The 22,301-nt window shown below is 39.5% G+C and overlaps 2 protein-coding genes across 3 annotated transcripts; one reads left to right on the top strand and one right to left on the bottom strand.

Moving 5' to 3' along the window:
- Window positions 1–520: 520 nt before the first annotated feature.
- On the bottom strand, window positions 521–11,317 carry LOC110985280 (zinc metalloproteinase-disintegrin-like atrase-B). Of its 2 annotated transcripts, XM_022246205.2 has the most exons (10): window positions 11,219–11,317; window positions 10,376–10,439; window positions 9,958–10,247; window positions 9,531–9,675; window positions 7,454–7,587; window positions 7,000–7,086; window positions 6,557–6,678; window positions 6,182–6,313; window positions 1,873–2,001; window positions 521–1,409 (listed from the first exon to the last, which is right to left on the bottom strand). In XM_022246205.2, exons 1-10 carry the CDS (start codon window positions 11,279–11,281, stop codon window positions 1,382–1,384), a joined length of 1,194 nt encoding a protein of 397 aa, XP_022101897.2. In that variant the 5' UTR covers window positions 11,282–11,317; the 3' UTR covers window positions 521–1,381. The 2 variants fall into 2 exon arrangements, with proteins under 2 accessions (XP_022101897.2, XP_087003594.1); XM_087147468.1 differs by lacking the exons at window positions 521–1,409; window positions 1,873–2,001 and adding an exon at window positions 3,805–4,572.
- A 5,060-nt stretch (window positions 11,318–16,377) lies between these two features.
- Window positions 16,378–17,346, top strand: LOC147796406 (zinc metalloproteinase/disintegrin-like). Its single transcript, XM_087147586.1, is given in 4 exon segments — window positions 16,378–16,471; window positions 16,600–16,721; window positions 16,723–16,893; window positions 17,185–17,346. Coding segments are annotated over 4 exon segments (549 nt in total).
- The last annotated feature ends 4,955 nt before the right edge of the window (window positions 17,347–22,301 follow it).

Below are 22,301 nucleotides of genomic sequence, written 5' to 3'. Positions count from 1 at the left end.
AAAAACACCTTCTTAAATCGAATAAAGTTCGTTAGTAGAGGCCGGTGTTGTGGGTTGCTCATGTCTCTATTTATATATAGATCTCTAAAATTTTTATCATTTTTATTCAACATGTTTTTTTTATACTACTATTTTATATAAAGAGCATTTACTTAAGGCGGTTGTGAACAGAGCCATGCTTTAAGTAGAGGTCCAGAGTTCAGGTCGGGCAAGTCGAGACTTGTAGCAAGGGGAAATCCCTTTTTGTTTGTGTAAGTCACGAGTTGTTTAGTCAGCCGGGGTCAAAAGGTGAGCGAGCGTAGCGAGTGATGGGTAAAAGAGATTTTGGCTCAGAATGTATATATTCGCCCGGTATTTTAGAGCCGGATTTTTTGGGTCGATGAGGTACCCAGGGAAATCTGGAATTCCAGATTTTTAGGGGATTCCCCCGATTTTTTGAGTCGATGTACTACCCAGGGGTTTTTGCTAAAAACGGCGAAAAGGGCGTGTGATCCAGAACTGTCAGTTCTCTACTACTTGCAAATGTATGCCCCTGCGATTGTGAATACATACATGTATAATGGGACATGTACATTATGATATGCATTACAACCCCCAATCTAACAATGATAATAACAAGAAAACCCAAAAATGTCATATTTAGATCAACCAAAAGGTACCACTTTCATAATCCACGCACAGATGGTATTTGTAATTAACCTACTAATTTAATAACTAAAGTACAGGGTGACAAGGAGTCATTAAGAAAGGATTTGTGGGGGAGCAACGTGATTGGACAAAGATCAATTGGGCAATTATGACTGAATCCGGAGAGGGCGCTGAAATACGTTCTTTCAACGGAGACACTTTGGGACATTGATTGAGGCTGCCATTCACTTTCTCCAAGGATATTCAAGGATTATTACGCAGTCCCATGCCAAAAGTAAGGAGTGTGACTTTCCAATCGGTTTGTTTCTAGTGGTAAATGGCCAAGAGACAGCGTTGGTGATCGTCACCATATTGGCTGTTCCCGATCAGTATCTTTTTAGCGTTAATAATAGAAATCCTAGATGAACTAAACAAAAACAAATAAAAAACAAACAAATTTAACTATTCATGCGTACCCTTTGCAAATTGAGAAGTAATTTAACCAACTTTGAAAGGTACGAGGTCTAAATGAAATGTTTTGAAACCTAAGGTTAAATCTTGACTCAAATACACAAAACCTGAATTGAGGAAACTTCGGCACGAAGATATACATATGCCTTTCAAATTGATGCAACTAATTAGCAGATAAATAATGCTCTAATCTAATAAGTATTCAAAAGCTAGTTGGATTCTGTCTTTTCAAGCCGTTGCGTAGTTTTTCAATGATGTACATTTGGCATTCCGATCACGTGATCTAGGGGTCGTTATAACAAGTGTTCGTGCTGTCGACATAATCATCATGAATAAATTAAGTCAGTTCATTCTCCAATATTCCGTTAGTTAAAGAAAGCCTTAAGGGTTCCTAAAAATGAAGATATTAAAGCACCTTTCCCTAGAGGTTTAATTTGAAAGGCACCCTCTTATTCGGCTGGGACGTAGGTACACCATAATCCAAAGGAATCATGGGGGGGTTACGATACTTTTTTGTGAGGGTACATGTCAGCCACTGTTTTTTGTTGCCTATTTCTTTTTACGACAAGCATACCTAAAGGCATACCGGAGGGGGCACAATAGGAACCATGGCACTGCCAACGAAAGGCCAAAAGTAATAACAACGCAGGCAAAATATTTCAAAAGCGTGTAAAAAACCACCACAACGTAGCAAAAAGGTTATTTGAAAATAATTCTTTGGTTCCCCTTCACGCCTGTTTATGAGGCTAAGCCAATTAGCTTAAGTCAACTTACTCGACAAACCTGTTGTAGTAACGTCTACTGCATGAGGACCATATGGGTTCGATCTGATTCTCGTAGGGGGCCATGACGTGACCAAAAGGCAAACAACTATTTCCCTCGTTGTCGTGACACATGCCCAGACTGACGTGACAAAAAATATAAACAAGATAGTGGAAATTTACATTTTGCGATAAGGGATTTAATGAACACTATCCTCTAAGCGCCCTGGTCTTGCTGGCTAATGCAGTGGGATATCGGCACTTAAAGATGGCACTTTGAGTTTTAAATCTAAGAGTCGCTACACTTTGTTTTTGCCACATTTTTTTAATACCTTCCTGGGTTTCAATAAAAGTGTATGTGACAAACTTTTAAAGCTATTAAAATGATTTACCTAAGTTCAGCGAAGCAACTTTTCGGACCAAGAGCAGCCTCTCCTTTGCTACTGTTAATTTTCACTTAGTGTGAGTGATGTGAGAATTGTATGCATCTTTTTAGTTTCGGGCCACTGGTACAATCTTGAAGCAGTCTAAAGAGGGCTAGTGAGGACTAATTAAAACATCGATTTCTTAAGACATTGGAACTACCAGGAACTTGAAAGAAACCGGAAGAGATTTTTTTTTTGGCAGTTTTGGGGAAAAGGCATTTTTTCTGCTCTGTTTGTTTTCTCCATTTTTGCAATTTTGCAAAAAAAGGGCATTACTTCTGTTCTATTGTTTTGGGTGGGGGTCTTTTTCGCATTTTGCAAAAATGGCATTCTTTTTGTTCCTTTTTTAGTTTTCTAGCATTTTGAAATAAGGCATTCTTTTTCTTGTGATTTTTGTTTTACTTTTTCGCAAGTTGCTAAAATGGCAATCCCTTTTGCTCTGATTTGTTTTCCCCGGCTTCTTCGTCTTCTTCCCTTCTCCCAAAAGCCCATTCAATTTGTGGACGTTTCTTCCATCCTCAACTTTGGTGCCTAAGTACTTTGGATCTTCACTAAACTTATACCAATAAAAGGCCCGTATGCATAAATTTTCCTAGATCAATGACATCAGGATGGCATCATGTGATTTATTACTGATTTTTCGTCCCATTGACTTTGTACACGTTTTTCAAATAACTGTTTTTTGCAAATTTGCAAAATTGAATTGTCACCGAAGTATCATCTAGTAAGAGCCCTTATCGAAGTATTATATCAAAATAACGACGTCATGATGACGCCATCACGTGATTTTTTTATTGATTTTTCAATATTTATTTTGTTCTATTGACTCTGTACACGTTTTCCATCCATCATTTTAGTCTATTTGCATGTATGGATCACCCTCAAACTTACATCACTGAAGGGCCCTATGCATAGATGGTCCTGGAACACTCATGTAGTGATGAAATGATCATGTGATTTTTTCTCAAATTTTTCTTCTTTGATCAATTCCACATATATCCAGGATATTTGGGAAAAATTCTCTATTCTGACACAAATCCCGTGACAAGAATTTAAAGGTGGAGTTTTTCTCCATAGATTTTATGCAGACTTATTTCTGACGGGACTTCGACAGTTTTATACACCGTATTGACTTCAGATCTGGCAGACCTTTAGACCCCCTCCCCAGTCATCTGAGGGTGGTCTTAGAATAAGTTATTCACAATGACATCATAAGAGGATTTAATATGGAATTTGAATATTAAATTTTTCTCCATAGGTTTTTTTCACACGTTGTTCAAAACGCGTTTTTATCCATCCTATTGGGGGACTCTTAACTTCAGCCGGGAATTATTGTAAAAACGAAAGAGAAAACTGGGGAAACTTTCCCTTTCATTTGATAACAAATACTCAAGAGTAAAAATATCCAGTAATTTGTCATATTTTTTTCTATGTAAATGCAGTACACGTGACTTCTACAGACTGTTATCGTTCTTAATGACTGGGCGGTTCTGAAGCTTCGGCTGAGGTTACTATCTTCAATCTATTCCGCGTAGGCCTAAACCCAGCATTCAAAATATCAAAATTGTGTTGTTCATCTGATAGGACTGATTTGAATTGACCGAAAAGCCCTCTGTTCGGTTGTACAAACACAGACCTCTTGTTTTTCTTTCACGTCTGCCAAAAGCCCATATAATTTGTACACGTTTTCGTCCCTTAAAACTTTGGATCTTCGAATTCATTAAACTTTGATCAACAAAGGACCCTTAAGCATAGTTGGTTCAAGACGAATGGAGTCACGATGACATGATCAAGTGATTTACAATGGAAATTTGAATATTAATTTCAGTCCACTGTCTTTGTACACGTTTTCGAGGCACCATTTTGGTACCTTAGCAATCTTCGTTGGTCACCAAAGCTACACCAGGAAAGACCTGAAGCAAAGATAGAACTGAAATAATGACGTCATGATGACGTTTAAAGTGATTTATTATTAATATTTTAATATTTAACATTACGTTAAATATTAAAAATCATATAAAATCAACTGAGGCTTCCCACAACATTCTGTTTATGGCAAATGCCGCAGTAAAATTTCGCCTTCGATTCATCTCGTGTGTGTCAAATCACTTGGCCCTTCCTTCTGGTCGAAACCGTAAGTGGGCTTATTGTTTAATTAAAAGTGGTACATGTAATAGGTATCAAGTTGCTTTCCACGGTGTTAGTTGGTCGAGGTATAGTATTCTTCACCTCATGTTCTGAAGACGTCACGTAATTGTCGAGCGCCCTCTAGCGACAGGTTTAAAATTCTGAAAAATGAATTGGAATAGATGTCTGTGACAGGGTTTGTCAGAATCGTCTGAAAATTGATGTGGATGGTAATCTTTACCCTGTTATCATTTGTGTAAAATTTGGGCCGGAGAGGTCATCAGAACGGAAGTTATGACAAAAAGTATATTTACTCTTCGAAATTCTGTAGAAAATCAACTGTAATAGGAAAAAGGACATATTGCCTATAATATGATAGGTAAAGCGTTGGATTCTATTGCACCAAGTGCGTAACTGGTCTACTTCTTCACCCATATGAAGCGCCAACGACAAAAATACACCTTACATATTTACACCTCATGAAATGATCATGTCACATGACACTAAGCGTGCACTATATGAAACTAAATCTCCTGAAGAGTATACGTGCAATTGGGCTCGTACCTTGCAGATATCTTGAAAGAGAGGTGGTTTAGACAAATATTGATCTCACGTCATGATGACGTCATCAGGTTACAAATCACGTGACATTAAATGTGCCCTATTTCCAATTCTATTTCAAAATCTCCTGAAGTAAATGTCCAATTGGGTTCAAACCTTGAAGATATCTTGAAAAGGGAGTGATTTAGACGAATGTTGACCTCATGTGTCTGATTGGGTTGAAACCTTGCAGGTAGTTAGGAAGGGAAGGTTCGAAAACGAAGACTGACCTCATGTAATAACAATGTTGTCAGCAGACGAGTCACGTGACATTTAAGGTGCATCCTTTGAAGTACTCTATATCTTAATGGGCTTTTCCGATTGGGTTGAAACTTGGTAGGTATTTACCAGAAAGAGAAGCGTTACAGATGAAAGTTAAAGTCATGTGATGATGACGTCATGAAATGATCATGGCACATGACATTAAACGTGCACTATATGAAACTAAATCTCCTGAAGAGTATATGTGCAATTGGGCTCGTACCTTGCAGATATCTTGAAAGAGAGGTGGTTTAGACGAATATTGATCTCACGTCATGATGACGTCATCAGGTTACAAATCACGTGACATTAAAAGTGCCCTATTTCAAATTCTATATCTCCTGAAGTAAATGTCCAATTGGATTCAAACCTTACAGATATCTTGAAAAGGGAGTGATTTAGACGAATGTTGACCTCATGTGATGATGACGTCATCAGGTGACAAGTCATGTTACATTAAAGGTGCATCCTTTAAAATAATATATCTCCTTAAGTGCGTGTCTGGTTGGGTTGAAACTTGGCAGGTGTTTAGAAAAGGAAGTGTTATACACGAATCTGACCTCATGTGATGCAGGCGTCATCAGATAATCATGTCACGTGACATTTAAGTTACACGCTTCTAAGCGATGTATTTCTTGAAGTGCATGTCTGAATGGGTTGAAACCTTGCTGATAACTTGGAAAGGAAGTGCTTTAGACAAATATTGACCTCATGTGATAATGACGTCATCAGTTGACAAGTCAAGAAACATTAAATGTGTACTATTTAAAACTTTACATCACCTGAAGTATATGTCCAACTGAGTTCAAACCTTGCAGATATCTTGAAAGGGAAGTGACTTAGACAATTATAGACCTCATGTGATGATGAGGTCATCAAATGCTGGCAGACCTTCTAAAAGGAGCTTACTTGTGTCCAATCTCATGAGCAGCCGTGGTGGCGGCCTCGTCAAAGCTGATGAATCTCGAAACAGAAGCTGCATCTTTGCTGTCACAAGCGCCAATATATGCTAGGCCAAGGAAATCGTAAATGAAGGGCATTCTGCAAGGGTGCAAAACAAGCACGAGTAGGAAGAATTATAATTTTGAGCAGGCCTGGGGTTTAACCCGCCCCACCTATGGGCGTTTTAAGGGCCTATACGCCTAGAGTTCCCCAAAACCTAAACCATGTAGGGATTTGCAATGTTTTTGCAGTGGGAAAAGATCATTCATTTACCCAAATAATTCACGCTTTATTTACGCACGGTTTAAATAACTTAAGCTGACCAGTAATTCAGCAAGTTACCCGCTAAATATAGCAGCATTGTCCCAGTGACGATCATCAGAAGACGGGTAATTTTTCGTCTCCAGCCATTCCGCAGCGCTTGGTAAATAGCGATACGGATTCCAACTGGTGTCGTATTCAGGCTGTAAAGAAAATAGATGTTTGGCAGTTAGTACTTTAACACTGAGCTGGCTAGGATTTGGCTTCCATAGCAAGGTGGTATGTTAATATCCTATTCCACATTTTTCTTTGGTGTTTCTGATATAGTTATATTTGACTGTAGACTCTGTCTGGATCCTGCCTGCTGTTTTTTCTCTTATCAAGAGAAACATCATTTTTGCCTCATTACGTGTGTATTCGATACACTCACTGCTGAAATGAAACATTGTATGATCAAACAGGTATTTAATATTCAACAGGAGGATCTACATGCGTTAAGAAAAATTGATATTTTCCATGCGTACCTTGCCTGAAGTGATGATTATCATATGCACCAGTCTGGGAACGAGGTTTTTTCCAGCCAGTGAATCGAGTTGAAGGATATTCTTGACCTGTTTCAAAATTGAAGTCAAAGGTTGAAATTGTTTCGGCTGTTTTTCTATCTAAATCCAGCTTCCACATTAGACGTGATATCTGCTTTTTGTAATTGTCTTTCACTGATATACCAAGGGCCTGAATGATATATCTTTGAAAATCTTAGAGAACTGTTTGTCCAAAATCGGCTGACATTTAAACTACAAAATTCCAAATCTAAAACAATATCGTGAGTAAAAAAGGAGCAACGTGAAGTCTAAAAGCTTGAGGAGGCAGAACGTATTTGCCTTTACAGGATTGGTCACTATCAAAGGAAGACCCCAGGATTCCAAAAAACATTTAATTAGTATTGTAGAGATGATATGGGTCAGATAGAAGTCTTACCGCGTTGAAGACCGTTGTCAGAGCGGTCAGGGTGGAATTTCCGCGTAGATTGTACAACAGAACATCGCCAACAAAAGCAAGCTTTAGATACTTGGTCCCCGATGGCTTGACATCTCCTTCAATGCACTCTGAACCTTGTTGATCAAGAATTGTCGAATATTAATCTCTATTAAACCAACATTGTGTTTACAATCAACTCTCCAAAAGTTGACAGTTACCGAATAATGTCTATTTTATCAATTATCCGCTATCATTGTGTTTTAAACTGAATGTAAGTTAACCTTTTTTTAATGCTAGGCAATACTGACCAGAGAATTTTGTTAGAAAGTACCCTTATACTGCAAAGACTATTGTAACTGCGTGGCATAACCATAAAGGTTTCATTTGGGGGGGGGAGACATCATATTTCATCTCAAAACGAGAAAATACTTTCTTCTGCAGTTTACCCCTTTTTTGTTGTAATGTACTTTGCTACGTAATTCAATCGGTAGAAGGGCAACGCTCGAAATGAGACTACGTTTAATTCACTCTCGGCATGTGCTTCTTCTGTTTTTTCTTTCCCATCACAACATGGAGCCATTCTGTTTCAGAAAAACCACCAGGGGAATAAGGACGATGTTTTTCCTTGTCACCCTGACATTGCTTGCTAGCTTACCTAACATTTCATAACTTGGCTCTGCTGTTAAAATGCTTGATAAAGAAAACAATATGAATTATACTTAGGATATTTACTGCACAAGCATCTTAGAAATTTGTATCCCCAATCAATGTTGCAAAGTTGGGCTGGCGGTGCATGTGCTTAAAAATATTAGTTTTTGAGGACGGGGAGAGTGCAAAAAGGAGTCGCATGTAAAATGTAATTATAATGTGCAAAAGCTGTCTTCACAAAGTAGAAATAATGTCAAAATGCTTTTTCTTAAAAATTAAACCCGGTTTTAGATGTTATCTGTAACAAGTCATTTCCCAGGACCGAATAAGATATTTCAGTCCTGACATGTTTTCGAGATTCAGTGAAACTTTACAGACTTGACATGTTTTTGAAATGCAAATGAAATTTCCCTAAGTGCATTTCATCTGAAGTTGCATTTCATCCAAATCGACAATGCATCGGAATTAAGAAGCATCCGAATTGATAAAGCTTCCTGAAACCCGAAGTTCCAAACCGTTAAATTAAGAAACAAAATGATTCAGGGTTACACGTAATTTTGGGACTCATTGTAATTCTAGTTACAGTTTGCAATGCTTTGGTTAAACCTATATTTCGATTTATTACATGAATAACTAATAGAAATGATTGGCGCGACATCACACTCACACGGTATGTGTGATTGGTCACTGACACCTTTGCTATACGCCTTGCTTTCAATTTTGCCGGGATTGGGTTCCTATTCTCAAAACGCTGCTGAAAAAAAACCAAAAAACAAAACAAAAAGAAAGAAAAGAAATCGCTATCCAAAGCTGGATATCCCTGTTGTCTTTTATTGATAATATGAAGCGATAGCTGGAGGACTCAACGTGGAAGGTGTTGTGAAAACGGATTCGCATTTGACGGAGTTCATTCATTATGCATTCTGTGGGGAAAACCCCCTTCTACCCTTTTGTTTGTTCTAGAGGAAGACAGAATAACCTAGCAATATAGAACCAACGAGCACACTTACCACACAATTACCACAATGATTCTGGGTTTGGTCTCTTAATATTCAGTCGTTAAAACAGAACTTGGTCATAGTATAAATGACTACATAAGGCCAAGGCTCAGACCAGCTACCGGTACACGTGTAACTACTGAGGTCGAACACCATACGGCGCATACTTAGGCCTACGGGAAGACTTTCACTGGATAACTGCTACTTAAAAGGCGTGGGCTTAGGGATCTAAATGGTTTTGCTAATCATCGACTTTATTAAACATATTTGTTACTGTTAAACAGTCACTAAATTCTGGACCAAACATTTATTTTTGATCTTTTATAAGGCTAAGAAGCTAATGTGTTACTGCTACCTGTGGTGATATACGTCAAGACAAAGCAAAAGCTCTAACAAAAAGATTGCTTATGGGAACCAAACATTGCACTCACTTCTAACAGGGCAAAAGGCACCATTTTGCGGTTTATCCTTGTAAGCAACGTGGGGGAGACCACGTCCAATGTCCCTCTTGTGGGCGTGCTCATCATCCAGTGGTTCAATGTATGTCGGCCCAGAGGTATGATACGCAATCGCCATCTTTGAGAAAACGACAGAGAACAATTTTTAGTGTCTGTGCTGTCGTGAATAAATTCGATCTTTTTGGTCATTTTCAAAATTGATTGAAAATTTCCTTTAAATATTTGAACGTCTTAATGTTGTTCATGTAAGATTTCCAAAAATGTCAGCACCTTGATGAAGTGCACAAGTTTTTCAACAATGCGTCAGTCATTTTTTTCTGAATATTCATGAAAATACACGGTCGTTTGTAATTTATACACAGAATACAACGAAAATGCGGAAAAGCGCTAATGGACTTACCAAACCCTCGCAAGTGGTGACAGACACGAGAGAGTGAGCTTCCCCGACGACTTTGCCGGTGTAAATACAGTCAGTTTGGACAGGCTCCTTGATGATGCCCTCATCAGTGAAGTACTCGGCCTCGAGTCCAGGTTTAATGCCACTGTCGTCGTGCTCCACCGTCATATGAAGAGTCTCACCGAATGCATCGACATAAACGTCGAGGTACGATGTTGCAATGGCACTACGACCCACACTGCGCTTGGTGTCAGCAGTCACATATTTCGGATATACTATCTCGTACTCAGGGGCTAAATATTGTAGGTCAGACGAAATTGCATGTCATGTTAATCCAGTATGTCCAAATAGAACACAGGGTCTGTGTTTCGTAAAAGTGCTTTTAAACATTTGTTTTTTAGTCTTGGAAAAGAGAACTCACCTTTGTCGTCGCTGTCAACACCAAAGTAGCGCTGAAGTTCATCCTTAGAGAACCTGTGGTTTGGCTGTAGATAAAAACTCACAAGGATATTATCGTAACAGATCTTTCTTGAAAGATTTTGTTCTTTGCCGAATATAAAATGTACTTCTTGCTCAACAAACGCAAGGTTTTATCTGCAATAACAACATTAAATGGTCTCACTATTCTAATAAAACCTCCTTCACTCCCGATAGGAATATCGCAAATAACGCGCCATTGATTGAAACGGAGAACAATGCAAAAGAATCGCTCAGGGGCTATTTTGACGTCCAACGGAAAGTGCTCATTATAGTAACCAAGGACATAAGACAAAATGACTAACAACTAAAAAGGAAACACAGATCCCCTGTTCTTCTCGCTACTGACGAACTCATTTTAAAATCACAAGTGCTGCTGATGAAACAAATTAAATGTGCTTTCAAGCAATAAGAGCAATTATTAGAGGTATTACAGAATATTGTTTGAAGCCAAAATTGACTGGAACACAGCAATTTTCACGATGGAGTGAGAAAAGACAGCAGCATAAATGGTCTTTGGCTTGGCCTCCTTGGAGAGGATTTATTGAGGGGTTCCATACAACTAGTGTTTCACAGTTATCGCAATGGAAAAAATATTTTATTCAGTGATATACTGAATACTCCATTCTACGAGGCAAACCATTCCCAGCATAAGAGCTGTTGTTTTTATGACTTAACGTCACTGAAAGTCAACTATATAAAAATCTCTCCCAAAAAGATATGTCTGGCAGGCATATCAAAGGGGGTGTTCTTTTACGAACTACGCTAGGCATAATGGAAAACGTACCACTGGTGGTCCAGCAAGCGCCATTGCAGCGAAGGACAGGATGAGAGAAACCGACAGCATCATCGTGGTATACGTCTTGGAAACCGGCAATCAGAATGAGAGACATGTGTCTCTGCACCGGTCTTTTAAAGATTTTCCAGCCAACCCAGTTGTTTCAATTTGTTTCAGGGTGATATTAACAGAGGGTTATGAGAGCCATTGACACACTTATCAAAACAATCCATCTGATTGGAAATATCATTTAAATGGTAATATAGGAACGAAAATTAGGCCTATCACTACAGCTGAAAATAACTTTTAATACTAACGTACCAGCAAATTTACTGCAATGTTCTACACTTCGCTCTTCACTTACCTTTAGAACACGACTGATATAGTATGTAGTTTAAAAATGTACTAATCTTACGATCTGAAACAACGGAGTCTGTTGGGACCAGCAATGAATTTCCAATTAAGTGTTCAATGTCACTGGTAATTATTGGATGCAAAGTGTGTCAAGTTCCCAAGAATATCCTTGTTTGCAGGCATTGAACCTGATATTTAATAATCAACTAATTGCAGTGTCCTCATTCCTCAAGGTGCATTGTATTCGTTTGGTAACAGGTTTTCCTTTTTATGCCACCGGGCCAGGCACGTCGGAAACAAAACTGTGTCTGCTGTTTTCATCCGCTCAAGCAAAGATCACCCGGCATTTAAACTCATTTCACTCACGAGCGCAAAACAGGTCACCTGTTTGAGGGTGGAATCTGATTGTGCGGGAGAGCGGGCAATAGCGCACGCCAGAAGATGAGACAATCTCTTTAACACCCTTCAAGGTTAACATCTGGAAAATAAGTTTTTCTCGTGATTTGTGTTTTCTTGCACTTTAATATTTTTCACATTCAAGTAATTCTGTCCCCTCCAAGTAGCCCCCCCCCCCTTGTTCCACACGGAATGTTTTTCTATGTGTTAAATTGATGAATTCAGTTCACATGGAATACGGTTAGATGTTTTATCCCTTCATCAAGTTGTAAACATTAGGGGGGGCATAAGATGAAAAATCAACGGAGCTATGTTTCTTCAAGAAATCGGATAATGGAGCAATCCGTATTCAGTAGACTTGTCGCACGCGTAGTAATTCTCCAGTTTCACAGCGCAGTGTAGCTATTATTGCTGGCTTGTCGACGAATGAAAACGACTGCACGAGTCTCTACCCTGGAATCATGCCATCTCGCCGCTTGTAGCGAGCGAACCGTGGTTTCCTGTTAATAGCGTATGTCACTTACACTTCAAGCCACAGCCACGCGTTCAAGCAAGACAATTACAATCCAATAAAAGGACCTTGTCATGCAGTTAAATAGAACAAAAGAACTGGAAAGTGAACAAAAAATTGACTAAGGGAAAAAACCAAAAACAAACAAAACAGTAGTCCTGAACAACGTTAATGTTCTTTATCTGTAGGCCTGTGTCTCTGTAGTACACCACAATTCTTGATTTTGTTTCAAAGATAAAAGTACTTGACTTGATGAGTCGCTCCTGAAGTGTGGATCAAAGGCTGTATACTTCAACGAAAGTTCGAAATGCCACACTCTGTTTAGGTTTTTTGTTCAGTATTTCCATGCTCAAGTTGTAGAAAGAGATTGTCTCGCCTCCAAACGTCAACTGTTGGCCGGTTTAGCATTACGACAAAATAAGACACGTCTTAAAAAAAAAATCTCGCCCGTGTTTGGGTCGTTCGTGGGAATGTTTTTTTTTTCTGATGCACAGATGAACGCGTTCCAACTGGAGAAAAAAAGGCAAATAGCACTCGTTAGCCGCAAAACGAAGATATTCTTGGGAACATTCAGAAATAATAGAACTAAAACATAATGAGGTAACGAAGTGTTTACAGATAGAAATAAAAAAAATGTCCAAGGTACTACCAGCATATCCTTCATTTAAAATTTTTAATTGTGCATGGCTTCAATATGTAACGACTCTCATTTTCATGCGTCGAGGTTAATCGTTCCATTTTCAATTCAAAACTAAAACCACTGGACTTGTATCGTTACCCGAGTCTAGTCTAGATCAAAGACCTCAATAATGGACGGTTACATTTGTTTAAATCGTGTTCGTTGGTTAAGGATTTTTAATGTTGATGTTTTGTCTGGCGTTTCAGTGCTCCTAAGAGTTTTAAATATATTATTGAAGTGCAAGAAAACACAAAACAAGAGGAAACTTGTTTTACCAGATGTCAAACTTGAATGGTGTTTAAGAGATTGTCTCATCTTCTGGCGTGCGCTGTTGCCCGCACTCCTGCACAATCAGATTCTTCCCCCGAATAGGCCTAGGTAACCTGTTCTGGGCTCGTGACTGAAATGATTTTAAATGCTGGGTAATGCTTGCATGGATGAAAACAGGAGACGCAATCTTCTGTCCGACGTACCTGGCCCGGTGGCATTAAAAAAAACATGCTACCAAACAAAGGCAATATAATCTGAGAAATGAGGACACTGCAATGAGTTGGTTATTAAATATCAGGTTCAATGTCTGCAAACAAGGATATTTTCGGGAACTTATATTCTCGGAAAGTATTTCCTGACATTGAACACTTAATTTGCTGGTCCCAGGATACTCCTATACGACAGATCGTGAAATAAGTATAACTTTAAACTATATACTATGTCAGTCTTCTTCAAAAGATAAGTGAAGAACGAAGTGTAAAACATTGCATGAAATTTGCAGGTACGTCAATATTAAAAGTTATTTTCAACTGTAGTCATAGGCCTTATTTTTGTTCCTATATTACATTTCAATGATGTTTCCAATCAGATGGATTGTTTTGATAAATGTGTCAAAGGCTCTCCTAACCCTCCGTTAATATCATACTGAAACAAATTGAAACAGCCGGGTTGGCTGGAAAATCTTGAAAAGACCGGTGCAGAGACACACGTCTCTCATTCTGATTGCCGGTTTCCAAGACGTAGAACACAATGATGCTGTCAGCTTCTCTCTTCTTGTACTTCGCTGCAATGGCGCTTGCTAGACCACCAGTGGTACGTTTTCCAGTATGCCTAGCGTAGTTCGTAAAAGACTTCCCCCTTGGATATGTCTGCCAGACATATCTGTTGGGAACAGATTTTAATACAGTGGCCTTTCAGTAATAATAATAATAACACATTTCTTATATAGCGCATCACATAGCACATCTCGATGCGCTTCACAGTAATATTATGAAATAAAGCAATTAATGAAACAGGTGAGTTTTAAGTAGTGACTTAAATTCGTTTTCATTTTGACAGTTCTGATATGGTGTGGGAGAGAGTTCCACAGCGATGGTGATGCATACTTGAATGATCGATATCCATAAGTCTTAGTGCGAGTGACAGGTGTACTGAGCAGCAATGTTGAACTAGAACGGAGGGTGCTTGTGGCTCGTATACTTGAATAAGTTCACGGAGGTATGCTGGTGCTGAACCATGGATGCATTTGTGAGTGAGGATTAGAATCATACTGAGTAACCAATGTGTCAAGATCTGTGGAAGGGGATGAGCACATTGGAGAATTCAAAATATCCCGACGGAATGCATCTAAGTCAATGTCACGGAGTTTTCGTGTCTGGACATTCACGTTAGCTGCAGCGGGGCGACCAATGCTTAACTTACAGATGACACAGGCGTGGTCAGATGGCATATAATTACTTATGGTCAAGTGGGAGATAAAAGAGTCCGAAGATCTTGTTAAGAGAAGATCCAGTGTATGGCCCTCACGATGTGTTGGGCCAGATACGTGCTGTTTCAGTCCTGTAGATTCAAGGAGGTCACAAAATGTTGACGCCTCTCTGTCAGATCGATTGTCAATACGGAAACTGAAATCTCCTGCTATCATGATCTGACTGGCATCATGAACAATATGTTCCAGCACTGTGGAAAATTCTTGCATGAAGAGTGTAGCTGTGGGCTTTTTGTTGAGCAATCTCTGAGGTCTGTACACAACTATGAGACGGGGAGGTTCATTAGAAGGCGAGTTACTGGACAAGTCGATGTGTTCAAAGGCATCATAAACTGATATCTCATGTCGACGAACATGGAACCCCTTTCTCAGGCATACAAGAACCCCTCCTCCAGCCCTGTTCACGCAAGGGATGTGATGAAACTGAAAGTTAGGCAGGGTGTTCTTAAGATCAGCCAGAGTATGGTTATCACGATGATCACCACTCAACCATGTTTCTGTAATAGCACAAATGTCAATGCTGTTCTGTGCGATCATATCGTGAATCATAGCTGTCTTACGTTTTACTGACCGGGCATTCCTAAGATATACAGTCTGATGAGAGCTTGGTGTTAGCTGAAATATGCACAAGGTTGGTAGGATTGGAACCATGTTGTCCCGAGGGCTGTTTACTCTTTTGTTTAGTACATGCCAATTATTCTTTTCTGTAGCTAGGCCCATGATCTACGGCCCCGTCGTGTGGGTTTTACAGCACAGATACCCAGTTCTTTCAGTCTGTGGTAGACAGCTAGTGGTATCCTAGCTTTGTGGCTGCGAATCGTGACGTTAAATCATGCAAAAAACACTTTTTATGTGGGAATGGTTTGCCTCGTAGAATGGAGCATTCATTATGTCAGTGAATAAAATATTCTTTCCATTGCGATAACTGTGAAACATTCGTTGTATGGAACCCCTCAATAAATCCTCTCCAATAGGCCAAGCCAAAAGCCATTTATGTTGCCATCTTTTTTCTCACTCCAGTATAAAATTGCGACACGAAATCGTCACGTTCCAGTCGATTGTAGCTTCAAACAATACTGTGTGTGATATCTTTAATAATTGCTTTCTATCGTTCGAAAGCTCATTTAATTTGTTTTATTAGAAGCACTTGGTTTTAAAAACGAGTTCTGTTTTCCGTTTTAGAGGTCAGCCATTTTGTCTTAAGACCTAGGTTACTGTATTGGGTATTTTCCGTTGGACCCCGAAATAGCCCCTTAGCGGTTCTTTTTCATTGTCCTCCGGCGCGTGCGCTGTAATTCGATCCGAAAAATCGATTGCACGTGATTTCTGATTTACCTGTTAGGAATGAGGGGGGTTATTAGAATAGTGAGACCATTTAATGGGATCATTGCAGGTGAAAACTTGCTTTTGTTGAGCAAGAAGGACAAAGTTGGGCAAAGAACAAAATCTTTCAACAAATCTGTTGTGAGATGATAGCCTTACGAGGTTTTTATCTACAGCCAAACCACAGGTTCTCTAAGGATAAACTTCAGCGCTACTTTGATGTTGACAGCGACGACAAAGGTGAGTTTTCTTTTTTACGGCTAAAGAGCAATTGTTTTAAGTGACTTTTACAAAACACAGACCCTGTGTTCTAACGGAGCATATTGGATTAACATGACTTGCAATTTTGTATGACCTACCATATTTAGCCTCTGAGTACGAGATAGTATATCCGGAATATGTGACTGCTGACACCAAGCGCAGTGTGGGTCGTAGTGCCATTACAGCCTCGTACCTCGACGTTTACGTCAATGCATTTGGTGAGACCGTCCATGCATATGACAGTGGAGCACGACGACAGTGGCATTAAACCTGGACTCGAGGCCGAGTACTACACTGATGAGGGCATCATCAAGGAGCCTGTCCAAACTGACTGTATTTACACCGGCAAAGTCGTCGGGGAAGCTGACTCTCTCGTGTCTGTCAACATTTGCGAAGGTTTGGTAAGTCCGTCAGTGCTTTTCTACAGTTTCGTTGCATTATGTGTATAAATTACAAACGACCGTGTATTTTCATGAATATTGAGAACTGATGCAGCTAAAATAAGACTTGACACATTGAGAAATGTTGGCACTTTATCAAGGTGCTGACATTTGTGGAAGTCTTACACGCACAACATTAAGATGTCCAAAGATTTAAAGGAAAATTCAATCAATTTAGAAAAAGACCAAAAAGATCAAATTTATTCAAGACAGCACAGACACTAAAGATTATTGTCTGTCGTTTTCTCAAAGATGGCGATTGCATATCATGCCTCTGGGCTTACGTACATTGAACCACTGGTTGATGAGAACGCCTACAAGAGGGACATTGGGCGTGGTCTCCCTCACGTTGCCAACAAGAATAAACCGCAAAATGGTGCCTCTTGCCCTGTTAGAAGTGAGTGTAATGTTTAGTTCCCATAAGCAATCTTTTTGCAAGAGCTTTTGCTTTGACTGGAAGTATACCACCACATAGTACAGGTAGCAGTGAGTCACAGATCACCTTCTTCTTAAAACCAACCGTATGGAAGTTCAAAAATAAATTTTTCGTCCAGATTTTAGCTTTGTATCAGAAGTTTCAATTAAAGTGACTGTCGCTTGTAAGTGGACATGACCTTATTGTTCTGTGAAGCCATAAGATACAATACATGTAGATAAGACAATGTATCATACAGTGCTGTGGCATTATAAATGCATGGCCTTATGGAAGTAACCCAGCCAGAAGTAGTAATTTGTAGCGCTAGGTCCTTCAGGCTCAGACTTCTACTTAGTATTTTGTAGTATTGAGTATTGTAAGCCAAACAATATACTTGGCGGTTAGTGTTAAAAGACAACAGGGATATCCAGCTTTGGTACAGGGGGGTAATGGTCCAGCTTTGGTACAGGGGGTCATCATTGGTCCAGCTTTGGTACATCATGGGGTAATGGTCCTTTCGGAAGCAAGTGTTTTTCTTTGTTTTTGTTTTCTTTTATTCAACGGCATTTTTAGTATATGAACCCAATCATAGCAAAATCAAGTTTATACATGACATCCGGTGGCTCACTGCGTTTATGTCCGCCAATTCTAACGCGGTACCGGTACTGGATGAAGTGGCGTGCTCCTGCCGTGACGAGTTTAACTAAAATGAGTGTAGCAGTAGCACAGTAATTGCACGTCAGTTGCGCTAAACGCCAAACTGAAATAGAACAGTGTCGTGCCACGGCTATTCATAACTCAATTCGGCGAGCCGAATTGCACTAAACGCCGTGCTGTTGCCACGGCGAACTTTAAGCAATTGAATTATTCGAGTCCAGCACGGCAATAGCAAGGCGTGTATCCTAGGTCTCAGAGACCGATCACACAGTGTTGCGACATCTGTGATGTCGCACCAATCATTTCTATCAGTTGTTGTTCTAATAAATTGACATTTGGCTCTGTAACGTTCCATAAATATACTGAGGTTTAACCAAAGCATTTCATTTGTAACCAGAATTACACTGAGTCCCAAAATTAGGTGTAACACTGAATCATTTTGTTACTTAATTAGCAGGTTCAGGCAGTAAATTCTGTCAGGGGTACATTTTCACCAAAACGAGCCCGCAACCTTTCGCCATGAGACGGCTTTGTTAGTTGCAGGAGATATCACCAACAATGGCTCATTGTGTAGGGGGAAGCGGGCGAACCTAACAGCCACAAACGGTTCGGAGCTTGGGTCTCAATTTTATTTAGTTCTTGGAAATGTCTTTTTTTAAAGATAGCATCTAAAAACGGGTTTAATTTTTAAGAAAAAGCATTTTAACATTTTGTAACAAACGCCCCCGGTGCCTGAGGACTCCGCCGGAGCATGCACCGCCGGAGCCCCCTATTGACTGTGAATCATGAACTCTGTGAACTCTATTGTGTTTTGGGGGTCGCGCTGTGGCTCCGGAAACACGCCTGTAATTGGTCACCTATTTTGCAGTTGCGGCCGGGTGCAAAACAATAAGAATTGGCGCATTTTTTGCGTTGGGGAGATGTTAATTATATATAACGGGTTTGCCCTTACCCAACGTATATTAATAAACACTGTATGCTCAGTGCTTGTCCGAGAACTTGCGAAAAAAACCTCACAAGCTTACTCGGGTGGGACTCGAACCCACGACCTCCTGCTTACTAGTGCAGATGTCTTAACCACTCGACCACCGAGCTTGCCGGGGTCGGCTGGCCGGTCCGAGTCAAATGAAGCAGTGGGAACCGCGACCTATTTTCAAGATGTATTTTATTTCAAGATGTATTTTTTTAGACTAACAGGTCTCTAAGATTTTCAAAGATAGGCCTATATCATTCAGGCACTTGATATATCAGTGAAAGACAATCACAATAGCAGATATCACGTCTAATATGGAAGCTGCATTTAGATAGAGGAACAGCCTAAACAATTTCAACCTTTGACATCAATTTTGAAACAGGTCAAGAATATCCTTCAACTCGATTCACTGGCTGGAAAAAACCTCCTTCCCAAACTGGTGCATATGATAATCATCACTTCAGGCAAGGTACGCATGAAAATATCAATGTCATTTAACGCGTGTATATCTTCCTATTGAATATTAAATATCCGTTTGATCATTAAATGTTTCATTTCAGCAGTGAATATATCGAATACCCACGTAATGAGGCGAAAATAATTTTCTCTTGAAAATTGCGAACTTGCGAAAAGGACAAGAAACCAAAAGAAAAAGAATGCCTTTTTCGAAAAATTGCCCCCCAAGAAACAATTACTTCCTATCTCCTGGCAGCTTTCGGCTTCTTTGCTGGTAATGCCGATATCTTAAGAAGGCAATGTTTTTCAATAACTTTACAACCTTCAAAAATGTAAAGAGGAAAGTTCTCTCCATAAGCCCTCTTTAGACTGCTTCAAGATGGTACCTGTGGCTGGAAACCAAAAAGATACATATCTCACATCACTCACACTATGAAATCAGCAGTAGCAAAGGAAAGGCTGCTCTCGGGCCCGTTCGACTTGGTCCAAAAAGTGGCTTCGCTGAACTTAAAATACAATAGCTTTAAGGTTTTTCACATACAATTTTATTGAAACAAAAACAGAGTGTAGCGACTCTTAGACTTAAAACTCAAAGTGTCATCTTTAAGTGCCGATAATATCCCACTGCAATAGCCAGCAAGACTAAGGCACTTAGAGGATAGTGTTAAAGCACTCATTGCAAAATGTAACTTGCCAATATCTTGTTTTTTTTAATCTTCACCGCAGTCTGGGCATGTGTCACGACAACGACGGAAATAGTTGTCCGCCTTCTGGTCACATCATGGCCCGCTACGCGACTCAGATCGAGCCCGTATGGTCTTCGTGCAGTAGGCGTTACTACAACAGGTTTGTCGAGTAAGTTGGCGTGTGCTGATTGGCTTAGCCTCATTAATTACAGGTGTGAAGGGGAACCAAAGCACTATTGTCAAATAAATCTTTTGCTACATTGTTGTGGCTTTTTACACGCCTTTGAAATATTCTGCCAGCTTTGTTATTACTTTTGGCCTTTCGGTGGCTGTCACTGACGTGTACGCAAAAGCACCAAAGAATGGAATACGGTGACGTAGGATGCCAATCCCTTGGTTTAATGACACAATTCCATGAGGAATCGGTGAAACTGAAATAACTAAACATTGATACATTGAAATAGATTAGAACTTAATAAGTATAAGAAATTAAACCCCAATTATAATTCAGTCCAAACTACATTTTAACCGCGCATACAATCTTCTATAAAAATTCAAGGATTTTGCCGCTTTACCAAAACAAGATTTTGTCGCCAGCAGTTGTACCTTCAAATGAATTTACAACATCTTCAATATCCGATAAATTAATCGCTACGTCAGTTGTACACACACATCATTACATGTATCATAACAATGTATGCTTCAATTATACACTTACAAATCGTATGCAGGATTGACACCCCTAAGTGGAATACACGCAGTGAATATTATTCAAGATGGCTACTGAAATACGGGCTAGCGAGAGGTTTCAGGGTCTACAGCGATATTCTGGTGCTGAAAATACAAACCAAGCAACTATAAGAAATTGAACGTCACAAATGACATATCACAACTGGTAAATATATGTTTATGTACAAACACACACAATCCCGTTTAGGTGCATACGCCCGTGCAGAATACGACGATACAACTTCTAAACATCGCCTCAAATTACGAACAAATATACACAACAGTGTTGCTGTAAGCCTTACAGCAACACTTTCTTACGCGACTTTGGAAAGTTTCCAAAGTCGCGTAAGAAAAGGTATAAATAAATACACAGTGATATCAAATGCACATTATGGGCACATTTTCTATCTTAAACATGAAGAAAACGCAAGTGAACCTACAGTCTTCAGCTTCCGACGGCGTTTAACAAAGACTGACCCGAATTGGAATTTCCCGCACTGATATACTCGGTTAAATCACATGGCAAGGAATAGCGCAACGTCATTGGCTGAATAATACCACATGACTTAATATGCATTGCTAATTACATATCAATGAATAATAATACATAAAAGGAATGTAAGAATCATGTGGCCGACATCGTATGCATTTTTAGCCCAGTCATAAAAAATAATCTTCAAAGGCAAGCCTTAGCGCAAGTCGAACCCAGCTGGACTAGACATACTGTGCAAATTACACTAAATCGCTACAAGGAAAATAACTTGGCGACGATAACAGTAGCAGTGACGTGGTTCCAACTGTGCCCCCCGTATGCCCTTAGGTATGCATGTCGCAAAAAGAAACCCGCAGCAAAAAAACAGTGGCTTACATGCACCCTCACTATAAAGGTAGTGTAGTCCCCCCCCCAAAAAAATGGCCCCAGAAGGAAAACCACAAAACAATACATATGCACCGTTTACTCTTCTCTAGTAGATGCCCTTGGATTATGATGTACATACGTCCCAGCGGAGTAAGAGGGTGCCTGAACATAGTGTTTTAAATTTAAACCTCTAACGAAAAGGGCTTTAATATCTTAATTTCTAGGAACCCTTTAGGCTTTTTTTTAACTAAAGCAATATAGGAGAATGAACTGATATGACTTAATTTATTCATAGAAACACAAAGTCCTTTGGAAAACGTAAGGTGTTAAAAAGTTCCGACACTTACCGTTTGAAGGCAAAGTAATTACTTTCTTCAAACATTATTTTTGTTGATTATATCAACAGCACGAACACCTGTTACAACGACTCCTAGATCACATAATTGGAATGCCAAGCGTAAACAATTGAAAAACTACGCAACGGCTTGAAAAGACAGAATCCAACTAGCTTTGGATTACTTATTAGATTAGAGCATTATTTATCTGCTCATTATTTGCATCAATTTTAAAGGCATCATGTATATCTTCGTGTTA

Source organism: Acanthaster planci, linkage group LG16, assembly GCF_054643075.1.
Source record: "Acanthaster planci isolate LZ-2023a linkage group LG16, COTS_SCS, whole genome shotgun sequence".
NCBI lineage: Eukaryota > Metazoa > Echinodermata > Asteroidea > Valvatida > Acanthasteridae > Acanthaster > Acanthaster planci.
The sequence above is the reverse complement of the archived record's forward strand: the minus strand, read 5'-3'. Positions and strand labels throughout refer to the sequence as shown.